Source organism: Clarias gariepinus, chromosome 8, assembly GCF_024256425.1.
Source record: "Clarias gariepinus isolate MV-2021 ecotype Netherlands chromosome 8, CGAR_prim_01v2, whole genome shotgun sequence".
In the NCBI taxonomy this organism is placed as follows: Eukaryota; Metazoa; Chordata; class Actinopteri; order Siluriformes; family Clariidae; genus Clarias; species Clarias gariepinus.
Window position 1 is genome coordinate 23,544,801 of NC_071107.1, and position 24,454 is coordinate 23,569,254.

General features: G+C 39.4%; 2 protein-coding genes across 3 annotated transcripts; one reads left to right on the forward strand and one right to left on the reverse strand.

Annotated features, from left to right (window-relative positions):
- Positions 1 to 728: 728 nt before the first annotated feature.
- slc3a1 (solute carrier family 3 member 1) lies at positions 729 to 8,515 on the forward strand. Its single transcript, XM_053502161.1, has 10 exons — positions 729 to 1,227; positions 3,135 to 3,314; positions 3,441 to 3,583; positions 3,836 to 3,961; positions 4,598 to 4,717; positions 6,604 to 6,728; positions 6,832 to 7,033; positions 7,139 to 7,315; positions 7,395 to 7,520; positions 7,963 to 8,515. Exons 1-10 carry the CDS (start codon positions 831 to 833, stop codon positions 8,386 to 8,388), a joined length of 2,022 nt encoding a protein of 673 aa, XP_053358136.1. The 5' UTR covers positions 729 to 830; the 3' UTR covers positions 8,389 to 8,515.
- Positions 8,516 to 8,534: 19 nt separating this feature from the next.
- prepl (prolyl endopeptidase like) lies at positions 8,535 to 24,361 on the reverse strand. Of its 2 annotated transcripts, XM_053502159.1 has the most exons (14): positions 24,104 to 24,351; positions 22,793 to 22,900; positions 22,650 to 22,716; positions 22,127 to 22,339; positions 20,439 to 20,565; positions 19,274 to 19,490; positions 18,314 to 18,505; positions 17,812 to 18,018; positions 17,009 to 17,184; positions 16,483 to 16,699; positions 15,401 to 15,550; positions 15,199 to 15,325; positions 9,437 to 9,519; positions 8,535 to 8,669 (listed from the first exon to the last, which is right to left on the reverse strand). In XM_053502159.1, the coding sequence occupies exons 1-14, from the start codon at positions 24,230 to 24,232 to the stop codon at positions 8,595 to 8,597; spliced, it is 2,088 nt and encodes a 695-aa protein (XP_053358134.1). In that variant the 5' UTR covers positions 24,233 to 24,351; the 3' UTR covers positions 8,535 to 8,594. The 2 variants fall into 2 exon arrangements, with proteins under 2 accessions (XP_053358134.1, XP_053358135.1); XM_053502160.1 differs by lacking the exon at positions 22,650 to 22,716 and having other exon boundaries at positions 24,251 to 24,361.
- Between the last annotated feature and the right edge of the window lie 93 nt (positions 24,362 to 24,454).

Here is a 24,454-nt window from a genome sequence, read left to right on the forward strand (position 1 = left end):
AAGTTAGTTTGAAATGTAGTTTGTTGTACAGTAGCATCGGGTAGCAATCAATGGAAATATCTCACAGAAGCAGTTATACAATTTTGTGTCAATACTGTTAGGTATTAGGTTAGGTAGACTGTAAGGTCGTCATGAGAGTAATATGTCCCATTCTATAGGCTACATGAGGAGGCTGGTGCTAATTAAGCAAAAAAAAAAAACAGTTAGCTTTAGCTTGAAAGTGTAGGATAGCGTGCGTGCTATGTGGCTACAATAATATAACATTCAGTGACTGGCTGATACATAAAGTCACAGTATAACTCTGTGTGAATTAAGTTGTGGGGACAAAATGCGATACAATACGGACAATGGGGACTTTATTCCCGACACGCTTATCCGTAGTAAAACATCGTGCGCACGTGTGTGAGAGTTTTTTCTTTGCATGTGTGTGAGAGAGAGAGATTCTCTGTGTGTGTGTGTGTGTGTGTGTGTGTGAGAGAAAGAGGGAGAGTTTTTTCTCTGTCTGTGTGTGTGTGAGAGAAAGAGGGAGAGTTTTTTCTCTGTCTGTGTGTGTGTGTGTGTGAGAGAAAGAGGGAGAGTTTTTTCCTTGCGTGTGTGTGTGAGAGAGAGTTTTTTTCTCTGCGTGTGTGTGAGAGAGTTTTTTTTTTCTGTGTGTGTGAAAGAGAGAGATTCTCTGTGTGTGTGTGAGAGAGAGAGAGCGCGCGCGCGCATGAGGGGGATAACTGCGAACTCTGGACTTGAGCAGGTGGACATTTTCATTAGGGTATAAAAGCAAAAGTCTTGAGACTCGGAGTCACTGAGACTTGAGAAAGCAATCACCTGCAGAGAAAATGAGTTTGTCTCGAAACAACAATAACGCCACCGTGGAGCTGAACAACTGCGTCGTGAACGCGTCTTTCGAGAACCATGAAGAAGACAGCGCGAGAGCCGCGCACGAGCCGGAGAACGAGCAGCGCGTGTCGGAAAGCGCGTACACTCAGATCAAACCGTACGCGGGGATGCCGAAAGAAGTGCTGCTCTTATACTCGAGACAGGCTCGATACCGGATACCGAGAGAGATCCTCTTCTGGCTGACGGTGGCGTGCACACTGGCGCTCATAGCGCTCACCATCACAGTCATAGCGCTCTCTCCAGCCTGCCTGAGCTGGTGGCAGACCACGCCGGTGTACCAGGTCTACCCCCGCTCCTTCAGGGACTCGGACGGAGACGGCGTCGGAGACCTCAAGGGTAACGGCGAGCTCTACTAAACGACATGCATTCAAATACACGCCGCTGACGCTTTCAGCAAACACGAGTCGCTCCAAAGGGAGACTCTAGACTAGGGCTAATCAGTCGAGTCGCGTACAGTCAGTGTGTTTGGGGGGATGGGGGGGGGGATAATCTCGTTATTACAAGAAAATCAGCTTTTGTTTTTTTTACTGGAACAAAATATTTGATTAGTACAGAAAACAGCTGCTACCACAAAAAAACATTTTTACCAGAAAACATTTCGTTATTACAAGAAAAACAATGTTCTTACAAAAAACATTTTGTTATTCAAAGAAAAGCATAATTTCTACCAGAAAACATTTAACATTTAATAGAAGAACACATTTGGTTACTACAAATCATCTTTTTCACTAGAACAAAACATCTGATCAGTACAAAAAACAGCTGCTACCATAAGAAAACTTTTCATTGTTCAAGAATAGCATCATTCCTGACAGAAAACATTTCGTTATTACAAGAAAATCAACTCTTTATTACAAGGAAACACAATTTCTAGCTAAGTAGGAAAACAAAGATAAGAAAAAACAGGTCGTTTTTACAAGAAAACAATCTTTCACATTCAAGAAAGCATCAGACAGCAGTGGACTTCTATAGTCGTGAGTAAGTTAGATTTAGAATTAGGTTCAGCTGGTGTTTATGGGCCAGCAGGTCTAAGCTATCCATCTTTTAAGGAAAAAAAAAAGAAAGAAACAAGTTTTCAGCTAATACCATAGCTTATTTTCTGTTAAAAAGTGTTTTTAATTCATTTTTTTAGCAAGATCAAAAGCACATTCAGTGGTCATAAAAAATAAGTATACATAGGGGATGGAGCTGGTTGTATCTTCGACAGTCAAGTTGAGTGAGTACCCTTTGTAAAAAGCAGAGAGGGTGGAGGTGGTCAAGGAGAAAGGCCTGTCTAGTTACTTTTTTTCCATGATTTTCTCCATGAGTTAATCATAGTAAAGACCCACTCGTTTTTTAGGGCACTCCCCATCAACCAGTAGCTACCATGCAGGGAGGACGAAGGTAAGAGCGTGACCTGTTTTGCTCCTTGGACTCCTGGCTATATATGGCTTTAGCATTAGATCTCAGGATGATAGGGCAAACACCCAGGCCTGTCTTTTTTTTTTACTGTGATTGCAATCCTTTGTGCAGGTGGCAGAGGAATCAAATTTATAACCTTCTTTACAGATACCAGCAATGACCATAAAAGCCATGTACAGGCCTATTATTTATTTTCTTTTAATCTAAGCAGATACTACTGTTAAGTAATGTTAGGCACACTATCTTATAGATACAGTAAATCTATTTCTCTTAAAAACACTGTAAAGTAATCTGTAAATGTACATGGATATGCTCATACTTTTACTGTTAAACATAGCTCTTATTTTCACGACCACATTTCATGGAAATGGACATAAAAGCAAAGCGACGTTGATGGTTAAGCACTATCCTTACAGGTATTATTAACGTACTGAACAGTCCTTAACCCAGTTTGAGTTATTTCAAATCTCCTCTGTTGTTCTCTTTGCTTGATGTGGGCCATTAATTTGACCCTTGTGAAATGGTGGCTAATTTTGTAGTCTACTTTACACTTAACTGAGTTCATACACATTTTTTTTTAACAGCTTATACTATCCCCCTCTGTAACGTTACAGGTGCATGTGACATTTATATTTAAAGGCAAGTCATACCTTTTATCAGTTGTTTTTCTACTATGATTATTGTTATGTAATGGGTAAAAATGGCATACACCCATAACCATAAATTGCACCAAATGGACTCCAATGATTTTATGAACATGGCAGCTAGAGAGATAAGCTTGGACCGTACAACTGCAATATGTAAAGTAAACAAAAAAATCTCACTGTGTTCAACTAATGCAGGCATCAAAGAAAAACTCAGCCATTTCCTGTACTTAAACATTAAAGCAATATGGATCAGCCCTTTCTATAAGTCTCCCATGAAGGATTTTGGCTATGATGTCGAAGACTTCAGGGATGTTGATCCCCTCTTTGGAACCATGGCTGACTTTGATGACCTGCTGTCCAGCATGCATAGCATGGGTGAGTAAAAATAATCAAAACCCTTTTTGATTATAGTTAAAATTAGTCTCATTGCTGGTGTTTTGCTAGTCATTTCACACCATTGTGCCACGTTAGATTGTAAATAAAACTGTGTGACTGCCGCAGGTCTAAAACTGATAATGGACTACATTCCCAACCACACCAGCGATAAGCACCTTTGGTTCCAGCTCAGCCGAAACCGCACAGAGTACTATTCTGACTTCTACATCTGGGTAAACTGTACTGAGGACAAACCACCTAACAACTGGGTATGATAATCTACACCGCTAATAGGCAGACATATATTATTATTATTGATATTATTATTATTTTGATTAACTGATCCTATCATTCATTCATCCATAATGGATGCTCTGTCCTAGTCAAGCATGGCTAAGACGCAAGTCTTCATAATAATTATTAGATCTAACATGTTTGGAATCTGCTTTGTTTACTATTAATGCTACAGACCATTTTATTACCCCATTACAACCATGTCTTTATGCATAATACATCTTCAGCTAAGTGTGTTCGGGAACTCCAGCTGGACGTATGACCCGGTCCGTGGGCAGTGCTACTTTCATCAGTTCCTCAAAGAGCAGCCAGATCTCAACTTTCGTAACCCAGACGTCGTAAAGGAGATGACGGTAACCGTACACGCAGAATAACCAACACATTACGACATAATGTGACTGATCTGAGATCGCACGTAGTAGAGGTTATTACAGAACATGGCATCATGTTGTTCTGATGCTGAGAAAGACAAGATGGAAAAAAGAGACCTGGTTTTAAACTAATGAGGGGTAACCATGTGTTGCGTAATAACCTGCAGTTTGTCATCCTCTCAGACTGGTTTTTAAGTCATTGCAGACTCCTTTCCTCTGGCAAAGAGGAACAGTGTCTCGCCTTGGCGTTAGGCCCACCGCATGGGCTTTACATCACCACATGCTAATCTCTTTAAATGTAGCAAACACGAGGAGGGTCAAGTGTACAAGCAGCTGTGCGTAAAACCGCCTGCGTTTCAAACCGATAGCTCAGTGTTATCAACTCCACTTAGTGGTAGTGATGTGGTTTAGGCTTCTCTTCCTGATGCACAGAAACCTGCTGTACTTCTGTCAAGACTTTTGAAAGTATATACCCTTTTAACACATGTTCATCATTTAATGAGTAAACATCATAATCTTTAGTGACACAATGTCTTTTATGGATCTTTATAAGTGAAACAAATTACTAGTCTAGCTGCATTTCCTTAAAACTGCTTTGCCTCTGTGTGTTTTTAACAGGACATAATCCATTTCTGGTTAAAGAAAGGAGTGGACGGGTTCCGCATGGACGCAGTCAAGCACATGCTCGAAGCCACGCACTTAAGAAACGAACCCCAGGTTGATCCTGAACAACCTCCTGTGAGTACGGTTTTACTACAAGCCGGTTATAACCATCATCAACCAATTTAATGACAGGTGACCATATCTCAGGACAGCATTATTTATAGGTGAAGGTTAGACCTCTCATTATAGCTCTCTAATGTTAAACCCTGTCATGCACTCATGCCCTGCACCCTCAATCTTTCCTCAATAAAAGCACTTTGTTCGTTCATTAGTTGCTTTAAAAAAAAATATATATTTTTTTTTTAGACTTTGGAGATTCGTGGTACATGCTTCCCTGGATTCATTCTATTGATCCTAACTTTACAGTTTCAAAGGAACTGGATATCTGAGCAGCATGCACAGGCAACTTTTTACTGGCGTCAATTATTTTGGAATAGAGTCAATGTCACCTCATCAGACCACATGACCCTTTTTCCTTCACTCCAAAGTCTAATCTTAATGCTCCCTAGCAAATTTTATCCATTTTCCTGATAAGTCTTACTAAAAAGTGGTTTTCCCAGCTGTTCAATCCTGTGAGCTTTCATCACATTTTGTGAGTGCTGATATCCAGAACAACAGCATGACCTTGAGCGTGATATTGTTTTGATACAACAGTTTCACAAACACTTTTATTATTAAGAGATTATGATGACTTTATTTGACCAGTTAAACAACAGTCCTTCTGCGACTGTTGGAACCAAATCGGCAGCAGTGTTGGGTGTAACGCGGTAAAGTACTTGGATTACTTTTTTTATGTAATGAGTAATCTAATGTGTTAGGTCTGCCATTTAAGTATCCAGGTAACCTGCCCTCGCCCCAGGTAACCTGCCCTCCTCTGCTATTCCTGCTGTTATACCCCTATCTCACCTATGCGGTTTGACTATGCGAGGACCGACGCGTGGAAAGATGAAAAAATAATCACAGCGGCACTTAAATCCTTCCTGGCACTGTGTAGCCAAACACTAAGAATAACATGAAGGTGTTGGACTGTCCTATAAATCTCGTAGGTTTCTCTTTTTATTTCCATATATATTCCACTTTAGAATATCAGCTCCATTAACTCCTGGTTTCCAGGGTTGAATCCCAAATAGCATTAAATAGAAAGCTAGTGCACTGTGTTGAACAATCCTTTGTTACAACAAGTACGCAACAAGTAGTGCCTTTGATCAGGGGTTACAGTGGGTCTTGGGATTTAGCATTTAGCATTAGTAGCTAGTTAGCTTTGTAGCTTGCCGTAGGTGTAAATAAATGACATGGAGGCAATTTTTTGCGACTTAGAAGCGATTGCTAAGTAGACGAATTGTTTAAGATGACGTAACGTTATCAGATGTGTTTTCCGGTTACAAGTACTTCAGTGACTGGTTTTAAATGTGGGTTTTTGCACGTAGCTGTGCTCTGCTCAGTATGGTGGACCCTAGATACCTGTTTTCACCCATGCTGTGACCAACAGTTTAATTAACGGTGACATTTTGTTAAATGTCATAGTGCTATTATCTTCTGTTAACCCTAGTGAAAAGCCTCTTGTCCCATCAAATCCCTAACCCTAGACCTAGTTTTCCATTCATCCATGAACAGGAATCTGAATCTATCCTAAGCACCCATAACTGGATAGTTGAAAATTAGAAAAATAAGTTTAGTCTTTTTCTAATCTTTAACTGTTCAGTTTTGGTGAATCTGTGCCTCAGATTACAGACTTAGAACCTAATGTGGTCTTCTCCTGTTGTAGCCCGTTCACCAAGGTTGAATGTTTTGTGCATGCTGAGATGCTTTACTGCCCAACATGTTTTTGTTTTTTTTGTTTAGTTTTTTTTACACTATCCGGTGTAAACCCTAGAGACTGATGTGTGTGTAATTGGCAGGAAAAAAACAGTTTCAGAAATGCAAAACAGTCAATGTTATTTTCTTTGTATTTCACACTACAGGAAACCGTGAATACAGAATTTGAGCTCTACCATGACTACACATACACACAGGTAGGCATGCACGACATCCTTCGGAACTGGAGAGTAGACCTGGATGGATACAGCAGAGAACCAGGACGCTACCGGTACCCATTCTTCCCTCTTAACACTTTTCTGTGGAAACTTGAAAAACAACCTTTTTGTGTTTTGTTTCTTCAAGATAAATGAAAGTTTATGTTTTTCCCCCAGTTTTATGGTGACAGAATCATATGACTATGAAGAAATTGAAAAAACCATGATGTACTACGGAACCAATTTTGTTAAAGAGGCCGATTTCCCCTTTAACTTTTATCTGCTGGATCTCCCTGATGGCCTGTCTGGATTGAGAGCAAAGGAACTGGTTGAACTCTGGATGTCAAATATGCCCAAGGGAAAATGGCCAAACTGGGTGGTGAGTGGCCTGCACTGTTTTTCAAACCACATAGACTTGATGTTTTTACTAATGCTGAACAGAAGTAATTGATGCAGTAAACCATTAAAAAAATATATTTGTTAGGTGGGAAATCATGACAAGCCACGCATGAGCTCCAGAGCCGGTCAGGAATATGTTCGTGTTGTCAACATGCTGCTGTTGACCCTACCTGGAACCCCTACCACGTACTATGGGGAGGAGATTGGCATGGAGAACGTCAATGTTTCTGTTATCCAGGATCCTTTTGGAAAATTCGATCCAGTAAGTGAAAAGAAGCTTTGTATGGTGTGGTTCTTTCCCGTATCAGAACAGCTCTAAACACATGGTTATCTGTGTTCAGAATAACAGCCGGGATCCTCAGAGGACACCCATGCAGTGGAGCAACGGTTTAAATGCTGGCTTTAGTGAGAGCAAGAATGGTACCTGGTTGGACATAGGTCCAAATTTCAACACCATCAATGTAGAGGTATGTTTTGCCAATTCTCACAATAATGAGCTTGTTTTAGCTTTTTTGTCTTAGCCCTTTGATGGGTTGCCACACTATCCAGGGTGTACCCCACCTTGTACCCCAAGTTTCTTGAAAATGGCTCCAGGCCCCTCCCCATGGCCGTATGACATCCCGAAAATGGATGGACAGTTTGTTTTAGTTGAGTAACAGGTGACATCATGACACCTTTTCCAGCTCCAGTGTCCTGGATATAATCTTGCAGCCAGTCTTAGACTCCCATTACCTTGGCCAAGCTAATAAAGAAAAATGAATGAATAAATAGATAATGTAGCATGTAGCACATGATGTTTTCTATTTCAGTGCCTTACTTAACTTTACATCTCACGATTCTCTTGATGACTTTAAAGTCTTCTATTAACTGAAGAGTTACATCTGTCTGTGTGTGTGTATGTGTGTATAGGTTCAGCGAAATGACCGTGCCTCAGTGCTGGAGCAGTACCGCATTCTGGCTCAGCTCAGAGAAAAGGAATTACCCCTGACTCGAGGCTGGCTCTGCTACGTCTGGGCAGATGATAATGTTTTTGCCTATTTGCGTGAACTAGATGGACTAGACCGGGCTTTTCTTGTACTCCTGAACTTTGGTCAAGATACAGAAACAAACCTCTCATCTATTAGCGAGCTACCAGATCATCTGAATGTTCTGTTCAGTACACATTCTGGGACTCCCACCAGCTTCTCCAAATCCAAAATCAGAACCTCAAAGGGCCAGGGATTGTTGCTGACGTACTCCACCAGTAAGCGCTTTCATGCCAGCCATGAGGCTGAGTGTTACATTTCTGAGAAGGCATGCTTTCTAAGTGCCCTTAATATTTTGTACAAGTGTTGAGAATGTGACATGAATAAAAGCACAGAGTTGCAGTGCCAAGCATTTCTGTCAAGTTTAACTGCTGTCTTATTTTGTAATTTCCTAAATTCATGTTTTACATGTTCAATAAAAACTTTCATGCTTTTAATATATATATATTTTTATTATAATAAAATACTTTAGTCACAATTATATGAGCTCACAGTTCAGGATAATGTCAGATTTCATCAAGTCTTCATGAATCTGGATCCATGAAAACCCAGTCCCAGTGTTGTATAGAGGAAAGCTAACTGTCGAGCAATCTGCAAGATAAAGAGTACACATGTTTAAAAGGAATCAGGATATCATTTAGATATTTCAAATAAAAAATGTAAACATTGATTTTTTTTGGCATGACTCTCTAAACTCCTCAGGCTGTAAATCAGTCTCTTAGTTCAGTAAAAGATTCGTTAGTTAATACTAACACATGGCCATGCGAAGGCAATTCTCAATGCGCCAAGTGATAATGAGTTACTGAGCTATAGAAGCGTTAACTGTGCTGCTTTGTTGGAGCACTGCACTACAACATCTAACATGTGAAACAGCAACACCCCTCCTTGAATTATCAGCATATTGTAGTGTTACAGCCTGGAGCTGAAATGGACTTGACTGTGTTGTCAATTATACTGTATGTAATAAATTTTTGATGTTATCCAATGTGTTTTCTGGCTGAAATTGTATTGTAATTCTCTTACTTTCGCTATGTTTCGCTAAGTTCTCAAACTACGCATTCTACAGAGCACCTTTAAATGCTTTAAAAATAAATAAAGTTTATCCAGTTAAAGTCAGTGAATATTGAAAGCACTAGTCAAAGGTATCTAGGAATTCATAGGTAACTCAAAGGACACCTGAGAAATCCGGGTCTCCCATGGAAAAGGCTGTTCATAGAAAGCATAGCTATACATGTTAAAGTGGTTAAAGGAAAACCTGCTTTTAGCTGAGTGTGAGTTCTATAAGATATAAATGCTTTGGAGATTAAAGAATAACCGGTCTGGTGTTTGAAAAAGAGAGGAACTAATGAACGTCGCACCTCACACATGGACTGGTCATAATCCTGTGGACCAAAGTGATCTCCACCTGGCTGAAGATCCAGAACGATGGCTGGGATATTTCCTGGTTGAAGAACGAAATAAAGATTGTCACATGCAATTTTACTACATATGGGTGACACTATGTAGTTACATGGAGTGTTCTAAATGCCAAGCCTGTAGATTTTCTTTTTAAAGAGCAGTCATGCTGTTATAAAAGATGAGACGGTAACCAAATGCACAAGCATGAGAAGGCTGTGATCCTCTCAGATGTTTTTAAATGGTGGTGAATCATAGTGGCCTCTTTATCTCTTGCTCACAGGCACAAAGTGTCTCACCTGGGCATCAGGCCCACCGCATGAGCTTAACATTAGCGCAAGCCAAATTCATCAAAGGTAACATAAGGAGGGTAAAGTAGACAAGTCTATTTTCAAGACAGAATGAAAAACATAACTAAAGATACAGTGCTGGCAGAAAGTTTCCAGACTCTTTTAATTTCAACACAATTAGTTTCACACTCATCATAAATCCGATTCAACATTTTTTTCATCATACCTTACACAATACTTCATTCCTTTTTTTATTGAAAAAGTAAAAAAAAATACTTCATCATTTTGAGTTATGAGTGCTCTACAGTAAGCTACAGAATTTTTACATCTTTGAGATGATTCCCCTGACAAGAGCAATGTGCATGGAGAAAAGAGTTCAAAAAAAGGGGAAACCAGCATTGAAGAAAAAACACAGAGTGGGAGATCATCAACAGGGGATTTTTTTAAACAGGATTCGAGAGTTGGCTTCAATAATGGCACAAATGGATCGCTTGTGCTGGAGACTATGTTGAGTAGTACCTTTGTACAGTATAGAGGAAGAGTTGAACTACTAATGTGCAATTTGAACTACCTGTCAAAACAACTAAAAGCATAAAAAAAGTTTAGGACAGTTTTGCATTATTCTCAGTGTAGCTTTTGTAACTTTGTAAAGGTTGCTAAGTCCTTATTAACATCTTATACAAGCTTATTTATATCAGGAAAGCAAGCAGAAAAGATTAGTGTTTAAATCTGCCATTAAGTAATTCCAGAAACCAACTTGTCTCAAGAAGACACACATTCCCTTGGTGTGTGATTGCATTAGTGTGTGAGAAAATTGTTTTACACAGTGTTGTTGTACAAAATTTATTATTTTTATATGAATATTTTTGGGTTGTTGAACAAATTATCTGAGTTTCCATTATTTCTTTTGGGAAAATTCACTTTGACATACAAGTGATTTAATATACAAGCATGTTTCCGGAACAAATTATGCTTGCAATCCAAGGTTTAACTGTGTATCTATAATTAACTTAACGTGGTTTGCAAGCGTTCCGCAAGATGAAAGAAGATTTTTACTAAATTTTGACTTGTCTTGGTTTACTAGTACCAAGTATCATGTATCACGCATCCGCTTCTAGTTTTGATGCCGAGCACGTGATCTGAACCAACGGTTTTTCTCCCTCTTGGGCTGTGGAATTGTGGGTAATCGTCTCCACTGCTGGTCTTAGTGTGCGTCTCTTACTGGTCTAATCAACATCCGTGCACGCGTGTACTGTTTACTATAACACTGTGACCATGTGTGTGTGCGTAAAACATATTTTATTTTGTGTCTGTATGCATGTGTGTACAGCGCGCGTGTAAAGCAAAAGCAAGTCTCAGAGAGGTTAAAGATTCATTTTGTCTCTCTGTATCAGCCTGTTCTTTGTGTCTGTGTGCGCGCACATCATTAGACACCGTGCCCCTTTACACACACCCCTCCTTTCGCCTTCACACACACACACGCACCCCCTCCTCCTCCTTTCGCCTTCACAAACACACTCTGCTCTACACAGAAACACTGCTCTGTCACGCTTCTTTTTCAAGGTGAAGTGCAGGTTAATTAGTTTTTTTTTTTTTACTTTACAGCAGTGATTTCGTTAGCATGCGCTCATGCAATAGTTAATAGCAATGTTCCTTGCTAATTTTCCCTATAAAACAGTCTTTTCGTTTGTGTGTGTGTGTGTGTGTGTGTGTGTGTAAACTCAAATAAGAGAGGAGGAAGTGTTACTGTGTAAGATGAGAAGAAGGCAGGGGCTGATTCCTCCTCTCCTCTTACTTTAGCTTCACACACAAACACACACAGCGCCTGCGCACATAAATGAAAACATATCTGTCGGGACTTTTTTTTAAAGTAATATTATAGTATATTTAGTATGTATTTATTTTGCTTAACACTCAGCTCCAATCTGTACAATTATTGGCACTTTCGGTAATTATTGTATTAAAAAATCTTTACATTTTTTTTCAATAAGCCTAATCGTACACCAACAATATGAGCTCATTTTATAATACTTATATTATTGCTTCAATCTTCAGTAGAATCTCTCTACTATATGTTGTGTGTGCATTTGTTTCTTTTTTCAAAAATATAAAAAGCAAAATATACATAAAAAGGGAGCATTGACAAGGGGATCGAACAAAGATGTCTGCCACGGGGGGCGCCATCAGTGCAACTGGACATAAAGGACAGTTACGCCAGACTACTTTTTATCGACTACAACTCAGCCTTTAATATTATCATCCCCTCAAAACTCATCATCAAGCTGCATAACCTTGGACTGTCATCTCCATTGTGTATTTGGATACGGAGCTTCCTTACTGGTAGACCCCTGTCTCGAAAACCAGGTACTCCTCAAGGCTGTGTACTTAGTCCTTTGCTATACACGCTTTTCACTCATGAATGTGTAACTGCCCAGCCCAATAATGTCATCATCAAGTTCACATTATGGTCCTTGGACTCATCACAGGCAGTGACGAGACAGCCCCGGGGTGAGGTTTCAAATCTCGTCACATGGTGTAAGGCTAATAACCTTACATTGAACATCAGTTTGGACATGAGAAGAGGTCCTTTTTCCCACCAGCCATTACACATTGGAGGCCGCAAAATAGAAAGAGTGGACAGTTATAAATTCCTGGGTGTCCATATCTGTGAGGACCGAAGTGGACAGTGAAGTGGACAGAACACACAACACTGCTGGTTAACACATCCAAGAAGAGAATGTACTTCCTGGGGAGACTTTGGCATGCCACCACAAATACTGCAGCATTTCTACAGATGAAAAGCGTGTTGACCTACTGCATTGCTATGTGCTTTGGGAACAGTACATGACAGAAGGGAAATTCAGAGGGTAATAAGGCTATCCCAGAAAATCATAAGGACAGGTCTTCCATCACTACAGGACATTTTTAACAGCAGGACACACAAGTGGGCCAGTAACATTATCAGAGACCCCCACCCACCCCATTCACACATTTTTCATTCTCATGAAGTCTGGCAAACGGTAAGGGAGCATTACAGCTAGAACATCCAGACTCCGGGACAGTCTGTATCCGCAGGCCATCAGGCTAATAAACAGTTGTCACCCACTACCACTCCCACCGATGTACCATGCCTAAGGCTACTCTCGAATCATGAATCAATTTAATGAAGGAATGAAAGGGGAAGCGTGGGTGATTCACTCGAAAGAGGCCCTGAATATTCTGTAATAAGCAATAAGCAATCTGAATGAAACAGCCTACAATGTGCTTCGCAGTATATGGAGCTTCAAACATGCTGAGATGCCCCTGACTCGAACCAATAAGGAAGGCACTAGACAGCCACTTCCTCTGCAGCAGTAACCTATAAAATCTCTGAGATGCCTCGCACAGGAAACTGGGAGGTCTTATTCAACATGTCAGAGAGATACAAAAAGGACAAAATTACATGCGCATTGTGTCACCGTCGCTCAGGAGCTCAAAGCAAGTGATCATTCAACTGAGCAAACATCCAACGCGAAATTGCTGCATTTTCCCCTGATGTCCTTGCCGATATATTCAGGAACATGGAGGGCTGTGTCAAAATGTATCTGGCAGAAAATGGAGATCAGTTCCAGCATTGCATGTAATGTAACTGATTATACATACATCAAGGTATGTAGCGTATTTTTGTGGTTCAGATTGCTTCATCATAGCGAGAGTTATTACAGAATATTCGGGGCCTGTTTCAAGTGAATCACCCCGTATATAATTGAGCATACTGCTGGCATATATTTGACTTAAGTACGCTCACGAAGGTTTAAAGTTCAATTATATAAAAGACATTTTAACTCACACATGTTCTTGTTACTAAAATGTTAACATTTGCCTTATTAACAGGAATGCTATGTGACTGAGCAGCCAGGACACAGTTTTACCTGCGGTAATTAGCACTATCACAGGACAGCACGGCTCTCTTTAAACATTAAGACATTTTTCGATGACCCCTCGCTCAGTGGACAGGTGGATCTTTAAAGACGACCCAAACTGAAAGAACTATTCTTGCTCCGATTCTTCCTAGCGTATCCGGGAGTGTGCTCTTAACACCGAGAGGCCACTGAGAAACTTGCATGTTGACACTTTATATCCGACTCTGAAGTATAGCGACGCTTGAACATCACACAGCTAATCCTGAAAAACTCCTCCGTCCGCTGTCTCTTATCAGCTGCTTCGCTCTGGGTGTCTTCGCCTATCAGCCTGCTTCTCTTTGGTCTATTTTTCACAAGCCTTCTCCTGACCTTGGCCCAGGCGGGTGTATTGTCCCTCATCTGATATGCTATCTTTCAAACATGCTAATCGCTCCAGCTGCCGGCGTGTGTGTGTGTGTGATCAGCATTTTATCTCCTAAAGAAGGGAGCATGAGATTAGAGCGAGACTTTCTTTAGCATTCATCTGTGCATGCGTGTGTGCATCTTAATTAACCAGACACAAAGAAGAAAAGGGATTTGCACTCTTAGGGCTCGGGATGTGCTGACACCATATCTCGTACAAAATGCTCACACACAAGGTGACCTCTGTGTGATAGAACAGACTTCTAACAAATCAGCTGATTTCAGAAGGGACACTTTTTCTCCTGAGACAGCAGCAGAGCATGTGCTAATCCTATTGGCTGATTTGAGAGATGGCCGTTCGGACACTGACTTCTACTCTATATTTACCGTAGTTATTTCATACTTTTCTTGCAGTCCTTTTAACAAAACAGACACAAGTTTTCGGTTAACTCTTAACACTTCTGGACACATCTTATGCTGTGAGATAATCTATTAGCATTCTTGTAACGGCTTGTGCGTCGGACGTTCAGGTCATGTCGAGCAGCAGCAAGTAAGGGTGATAGTTATAACAGAATGTTTGATCCAGAACATCCAGTGCTACTGCATGATTGGAATAGTGACAGCCACGAGATTAAGAAGTTACTGTATTGACAGGTGCTGAAATGTAAAGCTGCATGCTACTGCCATTTCACTCCCGTCCTCTCCAATAAACCTGCAAAACTGTTTGGACCAGAACACACAGTTTAACTGCAAGACTGGTGCGGTGACAAGTCACAGGAATTGTAAAGATATTTTATTGACTAATGCTGTCAATAATGCTGCTGATGGGTTTTGTTGTTTTTTTTGGAAGGCTGCTTTTGACTAGAGCTCTGGAGTTATGATGACCTCTAGGCGAATCCAGCATTACATTTTAACCCAAAAAGTAAACCCAAAGAATTCTGCAACTCAAAGTCCCTGCTCAGGAAACCGTTAAAGCCGTTCAATTAGTAACTTCAATGACTACTTCTAATGACTTAACTTTTAATTAAATCCCTTAATAATTAATACTATTATTATTTCTAGCTCTAATGAAGCGAATAATAGTGTCAATCAGAAATAGCACAAACAATCCCACAGAAGATGTAGACTAACCTTTCATACTGTGGTGGCTGGTATGGGTCTGGATGGCCTTCTTGAGTTTTTCTACATACTTTAACACACCTGACAAGGGCACTCTGCTGTCCTCAGAGTACGCAGTGATCAGCATGGGTGGATACAGCTGGAGCACAGACGATACAACTGTAAGTCATAGGAAGACTTTTACATTGGCATGGATAGAATTGGTCTGAATTACCTGAGGCGTAATATTATGACAAGGACAATAAGAAGCAATGTTGTCCCGGTCTTGGGGATCTGCAAGCGGGTCACCCCACTCTCCTCTCTCCTCTATTGTTAATGGCAGGGATGAGTCCTGCATAGTGCTAAGAACATCCAAAAAAGGTGCCTAGATAGAGAAATAACAGTGCAGTGAATTCTTGTATATTAATGTCACAACGTAAGGAATATACTTCATGTAAGAAAAAAATGCTAGACTTTTAGACAATATAAACCACTCTCCTTGCATTCGAGAAGAAGCACCAAATTTGACTGTGGCCTTTTTTATGGGAAATCTCATCATTCTGTATTCCATATAAAAGTTTCCCTGAATTTGAATGTCCTTGAATGTGTAATGCAATATAATGTTATTTGTGGTGTTTAAAATGTGGTGCATTTTTGTCACAGGAAAATTCTAAATGGAACAATTACAATTACAAGTATGCAAAAATATTTCATTGGTGTATGCTCTCTTTTAAGCATTTATAGTGACTTTGGGTTTTGAATGCTACTCCAAGCCATTCTTTGATTCTTGTGACTGATATTGGTGAAATGAAAATAACGTCTGTCCTTAAAGATATATTTAGTCCTGTTAAGTTACCTGTTGGCAAAACAGCTAAGACTTTATTTTTTATTCTGCCCAATGAAAATAACATCTTCACTGCTTAACAGATTGGTATACAAGAGACCTTTGTAATTGACTAAACCTCACCAATAAAACTTTATGTCTTGGATTTACTATAACCTAGGTAATAGGTAATAGGTTCCTATTCCTATATTCTTAGGTCACGAGCACTTGTCTAAGCATTTCATATTTTGCTGCATATTTACTGCGTACTGTGTATGACTGTGTATGTGGCAAATAGAATTAGAATTAGAATTTGAAATGGCATACACCAAAAACCTGGGCCAACATTTTCAATATAAATAGAAAGAAGAAATGGTGCAATAAAACTCCTCTGTGGTGTTATGTAATATATTTTCCCCATCTGAACGTTTGACGAATCCTGGCTTCTGCTCTAGAAATGGCTTTCTAGGAGAGTCCACGATATTGCAACTAACCTGCAGGAGGATGGCCCTGAGAAGGTGAGGACGCTGGTTGCACAGTGCACCCGCTAGGACAGCTCCTGCACTGCGTGCAGTCAGGGCAGTTAGTGCAGGCTGAGATACTCCTGATTGAAAGAGGGTCTGAATGCAGGCAGTGAGATCATCTACTCCATTCTGCTTGTTCTGCAAACACCCTGCTCGGTGCCAGGCCAGACCACACTCTCCACCACCCCTGTTCAATCACACACAAACATGCATCCATCAGGCCAGACCACACTCTCCACCACCCCTGTTCAATCACACACAAACATGCATCCATCAGGCCAGACCACACTCTCCACCACCCCTGTTCAATCACACACGAACATGCATCCATCTATAAAGTAACGCACAGGGACTTGGAATTACTGGTGATATCAGAGTTCAATTTTCTTTCAGAACACTAAAGTGAACCTTATCTATAATAAGAGCCTACAAGCTCCTCTACAAGCTTCTCTAGATATTTTATATTTTGAAACATGACAACGTGATAGATCGGTACCTGACATGGCAGTAGGCCAAAGCCCAGTTGTCCTCCAGCAGCAGTCTTTTCTCAGGACTGAAGCCCATGTTGATGTCCAGGCCGTAAGCACCATATACATGGAGCAAGAGTGGAACGTTACTCAGATCAGAAATTGATTTTGTGTGAAAAAGTGTCAAAGGCACTGCAGTCCCATCCTAAAACACAATGAATGTGAAAATATTAATGTACACAATATTGCCAAAAGAATGTGGACACCTGACCAATCCTACTCATAATTGGCAGGTGCCAGACGTAGTCCCTTATTTGCTATTTAAATAATCTCTACTCTTCTAGGAAGGATTTCCTCTAGACTTTAGAGCTTAAGGATGGGGGTTTTGGTACTCATTCAGCCACAAGAGCATTACTGAAATCAGGTACTGGTATACTGGGTGAGGAGGCCTGGTCTGCATTCCCATTTATCCCAATGATGCTCAGTAGGGTTAGCGTCAGGGTTTTGTGTAGGACACTTGACCTCTGACCCTCTAACTTTGGCTAACCATGCCTTACTTTGTGCTCAGGGGCATTAAGACATGTTTGATCCTCTTAGTTTAAGTGGAGAGAAATCTTAATACTTCAGTGTACAATTTAAGCCCAGACAATGAACCTACATTTGTAGCACTACATTTGGCCATATAGTTAAAATTAACTGTTAGGAATAAACACTGCATTTACTTATTTCCTCTATTGAAGTTTCACTTCAGTGTTAAGCAATAAACTGAGCTGATTGATGATCTTTAGGGAACCTTATCACACTCTGGTTTAATGTATACTTAAATAAAGACCTGGCTGATGGCCTGCAGATGGGTGGTGTGACACTCAGAGAAGGCGGTGTGTTGAAGCACCTCCTCACAGGGTACGGGTTGCTCATGCGTAGGTGAAAAGAGATAGCGAGCAGGGGGATGAACCGGGGAGGACAGGAGGAAGTGGACTGCGTTACTCTTCAGTGTGTCAGAGCGTTCCGTCTCTATAGCACAGGCCCAGGAAGGTAGCTAGGTGGTTAATCACAAACATTTTCATCATAACACCTGCACAAACAATTCTCATTACATTCCAAGCCATGGCAAGAACAGTCAGCTCACATAACAGTTTAAAAGTAAAAAGTTTAAAGTTGTAGTTTAAACTTGTTAACTTCTCCAGAAAATATGACTAGAATTACAGTACAATCATTTCTAAAGATAAGGATGAGGTCAAAAGTCATTGCTTTTATATAAAACAGTCATAAAATAAAGTGCATTTGGCTTTAAAACACAGTAGCAGTTTTGTACTTTAAACGACTATACTTACATGGTGAATGGCCACATCATTAGGAGTTTTTAATGGAAACGTCAGCAGTTGGAGTCGACCCTGAGGCCCCTTTAATGTGAACACACAGTGGTCTGGTAACATCTCCATGTCTTTAATGGCTGATCCAGGGACAGGGCTAAACACAGGCTCCCAATAGCACATGGCAGGAGTGAAGAGAGAGGTCCTCAGCAGCTTCGGGAAATAAACCAAATGAGAAGATCGTACAGATTCTACACATGCAAAGAATGCCAAGCCTAAGAGAATTTCAAAAAGTTGCATACATTGACAGCACTATTACAAAAACTGTACAAAATATTTGTAATTATTTAATTATATATGAGCACTGACCACTTCTGGCAGCACCTTAGCTTAGCTTGCTTGTGTCTTTTTAGGCCATGGCCAACTATCATAAGGGTTTTGTAGATGACAAGGCACTTTTTTGGAGTTCTTTAATCATTACTGCAATATTGGCATCATGCAATGTGGCACTACATGTTACCCAGCACAAGACATCGGCTTATATTAAACCGTTCACTCATTCGCCTTAAGTAACCATTTTATCGTGGCCAGAGTAACAGTGTCACAGCGGTATACAAATAGAAATTTTACTGAATACCACAAGATACAAACCACTCACCAGCAGATTTATACACAGTGATAACAGTAAAGACTCTATAGCTCAAGTGGGCACTGGTGGCTCAGTGGTAGGTTTTTCGCCTGCCATGCGAAAGGCCCAGGTTTGATTTCCAGTCACTGGGCAGTGCCCGGATAAAATAGAAACACAACAACAACATTCTGTAGCTTAATCAGCTTTAGAGATCAAAGTTTTCCACCTTGCCAATTCAGATAAAAAACTAACAAAAAATAAGCATGCTGTTGCTATCAGTTCTGACGTTCAGGACATGAAATATTAAACACAAGAGAAACAGCACATGTGTATGGGACAGAGGAGACGCTCACCTCGTACTCATGGCCTGGGCCAGTGTTGGCAAGGATGTACAGCTGATTGTCAGAGTGCTCTACATGGTATACCAATTCAGGCCGTCGAGGTTGTACTAGTTCAGGGGGTGAGAAAGGAGACCAGCTGTCAATCATCCAGACCTCTGAGCTCCTCTTACTGCTGCAGTTTATAGTCAGAAGCCTCTGGTCTCTTGAGCGAATGACCTCCACAAAAAACCTGCACAGCACATTAAGATTCGCCATTCATTTGAGATTAATATATAACAGATTTTATGTATGAACCTACACCTTGTTATCGCATCTCTATTAATATTACAAACATCACTGGATCTTTCTAAAGTTGATTTGTTTCAATGCACAACTGGTTCATGTTTGTTTTGATAGAGAACAAGTAAGACTCAGCACCCATGATGGAAAACTCTTTTTGGCCTTGCCACAAAGTGCTATGTTTGGCAAAAACATAGAACAGTACTGCTTATTACCAAGTCAACACAATCCCAACATGTGGAATGTTATGGTGGTGGTAGCATAATTTTCCTATGTGGGTAGTGGATGCTTTATTTAAGCTAACAGGGACTGAAATGCTGATGCCAGTGGGAAGAGAGATATAGACATACATTAATGTCAGTTTTCATCCCTCTTTTTTCCACTTAAAATGAATCGTTGACCATTCAACAACTATGACACCAAGCCTAATTATGGTGCTGATGCTACACTAAGGTAGCTCTAAATGGAGGAGCTTAGCACGGCCCAGTCAAATTTCAGACATTTATACATTCAAAAATGCACATAATATTACTTATTTGCTTCTTACTTTAAACAATTTGTCATTTAGAGCCATTATCATTGGTGAGGTTTTTAAAATAAGTGGGAGTGAATGGCATATGGATATTTAAAAAAAATAATGAAGATGACCTTAGAACTGGAGCTGCTGATGCAGTTTCTATTCACAATGATGCAAAAACAAGGGTATCATAAAAACCATACATATTTTACTAAAGTGAAATACTGCTATTATACTATGCTATTATGCAATTATACGGATTGTATGGGAAGACAAAAAGCAGTAAACAGATGACAATAGTGTCTGTCTGTGCTCTGTTTTTTATAAAACAGCACAAGAGTCAAACAGAGTAGCAAGCCAGAATAAGAAACACACTCTTACTCAGGATCTTTTTCCTCATAAACCAGCACACTGTGGGCTCCAGAGTTTGTAAGGTCAAGTCGAAATACATGTCTGCACCGGAATCCTTCTTGAGTGGTGTAGTATAGTACATCATCAGTGGCCCACTCTGTACCAAGAGCATACAGTCATCAGTAAGATAAAAAACAATATCTACCATTTTTATAAAGTACATAAAGACAACTACTAATGCTATTATCACTAAGATCCATGCAGATAAATTTCCTTCAGGATTTTTTCCGCATACTGCAAAATCATTGCTAATGCTGGGTATTCCTTTCTGTAGCCTGGGACATTTTCTAAAAGAATAATGAAGTAATGGTTTTTCACATGCCATCTCTAAAAGGTAAATTTCAGCTGTCGTTTTCTCATATATAATTTCATAGATTTTATTTCAGCTAATGAAAACCCATAATACAGTACCTCATAAAATGTGAATATTATAAGAAGGTTCCAATAGGTTCAATAGGTTCAAGTGCTGTACATGTTCACATGTTTCTGCAGTTCCAACAGTTTAACTGTGTTAAAAATCTTATTTTATATCGGTCTTAGGTAATATTCTCATTTTCTGAGACACTGAATTTTGGGTTTTCATTAGCTATAAGCCATAATCATCAAAATTGAAAAAAAAAAAAAAAAAAAACACACAAAAAATATCAGTCTGTGTGTACTCAATCTATATAATTTATGAGTTAATGCCAAAGTGTAAAGAAAAAAAAGGATCTGCTCATGATGCAAAACATACAAGCTTATCAGTTAAACACAATAAACGCAAAGTCATGGCTTTGGCTTGTAAAGATGGGGAAATTTTATTATTTATTTTTAGTTGATGGCGATTTTTTTAAAAGCTATTTTTTACATTTATAATCACGATAAACCGGTCGATTGGCCAGTGACCATAAATGGATGGTTTTAAGTTAGATTGGCCATAACCAGTGATCAGCCTCAGATACAGTATCGAATACAGTACTCAGAGAGTACAGAGAGCAGAAGCTCCTGAGTGGTGCAACAGAAATGCGTTTTATGGCGTTACACTTTCAAAAAGCCATTGATAGGCCTGAACGAACTATGCTTAAACACATTACACACAATTATACAAGTCTCTAAAAGAAAACAAAAAACCACCACAAGCACAAATTAGTCAAAAATCGTGTACGTTAGATGCCCCGCATGCCTGCATTATAAGCTGCACGCACCCTTAATGTTTCTTTTTAATACTACAGAAAATATACGCAGAACTATTTACACATTTTCATCCTGTGTGGTAGAAATTAATTTTTTTAGAGTCTGTTTAGAAATGACAATTATGGCGAATGACAGAGAAAAATCACAATTTTATTAGAATCAGCACCGTGATAATATTATATTGGGTGGTTAATGGTGATTCCAATCCCTATAGGCTTGCATGACTGTTTATGGAATAGGATAAATAATAAATTTTGATGATGTAGCTCATGATGAAAGAAACAGAATTAATTCAGAGGTTTACAAAAACTGTCACCTAATTCACAAAGGAACGTCTTACAGCAGGTAAAAAAAAAAAATAATAATAAAGAACTGACCTTGCTGTTCCAATACTTTTGGAGGACGCTGTATGTTGTAAATTATATTTAACACAAAAAATAGCATTAGATTATTATAAATGAGAAACATATGCCTCTCTGACTTACCAAAGCTGAAAACGTTGTCAAGAATGAGGATGGGCTTCTGAGGAATAGGAGTTGGTTCTAATCGAACTAGCATGCATCTAGCTGCCTCATTGTGGTTGCTCTTCAGTGTAGCTGCCAGCATTGACTCAGAAGGAGAAAGTCTGACCCTCTGAATAGTCCTATCCACATCACCTGCCCAGTCAGCACTGAGCACTGGCACAATGTACTGCCCATCTGCGAAAACACACAAAATTGCATCATTGTTATTTGGAATGACATCAAGGTTTGAAACAAATTGCTTTGTATCATAGATTCATGTAAAGCACATGATTCCAACGCTGATACTGGATATTATGTGGGTGCACCAACACATCCACTTTAATCAAGGGAATAGAGAAATATTTTGGTTTGTTAAGCCACACAGCGTCTTATGAATCATTCAAGCATAAAAAAAACATCTAACTTGGACATTGGATATCTGCAACAAAAGTTGGACTGATAACCTAAGGAAGAGACACTTGGGGTTTATACTACTAATGATTACCTTCTTCACGTGCTGCTCGGTATACTCCATTCTCTTTCACAATGTACTCATGATGGAGTCCCTGGAACTTGAGGATTCAAGTAAAATAAGTAAGATTCCTGCTTCATATGATTTTAATCAAAATTTATCCACAAGCAACTCACCACAGTGTTGTCAGGCACATCGGCAAACTGCTCATAAACTGAACGCAGTTTTCTCTCAAAGTGCTTTTCTAGCCTTTTTAGTTTCCTCAAATCAGCCTTCACAGCTTCCTAAACAGGAAAGGATGTCTTTAAAGAAACAACCATATTTACATCTACCTTTGAGTTAGACTTATTTAAATACTCCACAACATTTAAAAAACTTAATTCATCAAACTTAATGTAAAATATTAATAACTAGCTGAAGTACAAGAGTTTGTACTCTTGTAGAAATTAAAAGGATAAACCTAAAAATTAGCAGATCAGCTTTAACTCAATCAGTGATATTACTATTATAATTTAAGGTTAAAGCCCACATAAATGTCTGCCTGCAACAAAGATGAACCCCTTAATTTAAAAAAAAAAAAAAGTGAAAATTTATGTGTGTAATTTCACAAAATTTTGATTGGTGTAACATCATATCGTATTGGTTTCCAATAGATGGGGGCTAAATATTAAATAGCTAAGTGTTGTCTGTCCCCTTTTGGTTGACAGTTAGTCATTTGTCTTATCACCGTGATATTTTCATTTAAAATTTTTGTACTTTTTGTTGTTTGTAAAGGGAACTGAGAGTAACGCAATTTGAATTCTTTATATGAATGTACTGTTGACTTTGACTAAATATTGGTAAGTTGTACAAAATTTACCTAGTTCACGGCAAGATTTTGAATCTACTGTCATTTCATCTTATTATATCCAATAGGAAAGAGAGATTATAGAAAAGTTTATGTTAAGTTGTACTTCTTCCGTCGTCGGCCAAATAGACTCCCTGATCGGGAAACAGAGGAAATCACAGATAAGAATTTGAAAAAGTAGATCGGATAAGGATTACATTTTGTCATGAACCGACTCTAGCGTTTAAATATTCAGTTTATCTTTTCTAATTAATAACTACTGGTGCAGGTGTTTGTTTACATTGAGCAGGTAGCTTTTTTTTTTTAATAAATCGAGCACATCATTTCTACTTAACATTTAGATTTCACTTATGGTGCATGTTAAACTTCAGGCAGATTTCTAAGTACGAACTGTAAAAGTTACATAAAGGTACATAAAGTTCTGCCCTGCCAGTTTTGCGTGATGCTGTGACAAAATCTGGCTGGACGAACAGACAGACACACACACACAATGTTCTGCGGCTGGTTTCTGGTCCTCCAATATATGAAACGTAAAGATATCATTGAAAGAGCGAGTTCTGACCAATGTACAGAGAAAAGCTTTCTTTTATTCATATAGAAGACGCGTTATATAGAAGTGGCGCGTCACATTGTTTCTCACCGCAGAGTACGCACGTGCCGTCACTCGCGCTGGCACACACACTCTCCTGCCATAGCACAGGTGTAACGGTAAGCTCCGGGACACTGAACGCAAAAACAAATAACTAACACTAGCAATAAATGAAATCATTTACAAAAGCAGTCTTACACTTCAAAAGAAATCACAGAGCCTCTATAAACTACTACAAGTGTAATATGTGTTCATGTTCCGAGGCTTCTCCGTGTGTGTTGAAAACAACTGCAGAGTGCGGTGACATTTTGAACAGACAAGAGTAATGGATTTTAAACCTGTATCAATACCTATGACTATGGGCAACCAGCGCTCGATGAGCTCGGTAGTCGATTAATATCC

What these genes read in the sequence shown, in the direction of transcription:
- prepl (XM_053502159.1), bottom strand. Translation starts at nt 24,232, where the DNA reads ATGATTTCATTTATTGCTAGTGTTAGTTATTTGTTTTTGCGTTCAGTG. An exon ending in TATGAGGAAAAAGATCCTGA is followed by an intron (nt 19,491 to 20,438) that starts GTAAGAGTGTGT and finishes TGTGCTGTGCAG; the next exon opens with GTTTTTTGTGGAGGTCATTC. An exon ending in GTCATAATATTACGCCTCAG is followed by an intron (nt 15,326 to 15,400) that starts GTAATTCAGACC and finishes TCTGTGCTCCAG; the next exon opens with CTGTATCCACCCATGCTGAT.
- slc3a1 (XM_053502161.1), top strand. Translation starts at nt 831, where the DNA reads ATGAGTTTGTCTCGAAACAACAATAACGCCACCGTGGAGCTGAACAAC. An exon ending in CGGCGTCGGAGACCTCAAGG is followed by an intron (nt 1,228 to 3,134) that starts GTAACGGCGAGC and finishes CAACTAATGCAG; the next exon opens with GCATCAAAGAAAAACTCAGC. An exon ending in TTGATCCTGAACAACCTCCT is followed by an intron (nt 4,718 to 6,603) that starts GTGAGTACGGTT and finishes TTCACACTACAG; the next exon opens with GAAACCGTGAATACAGAATT.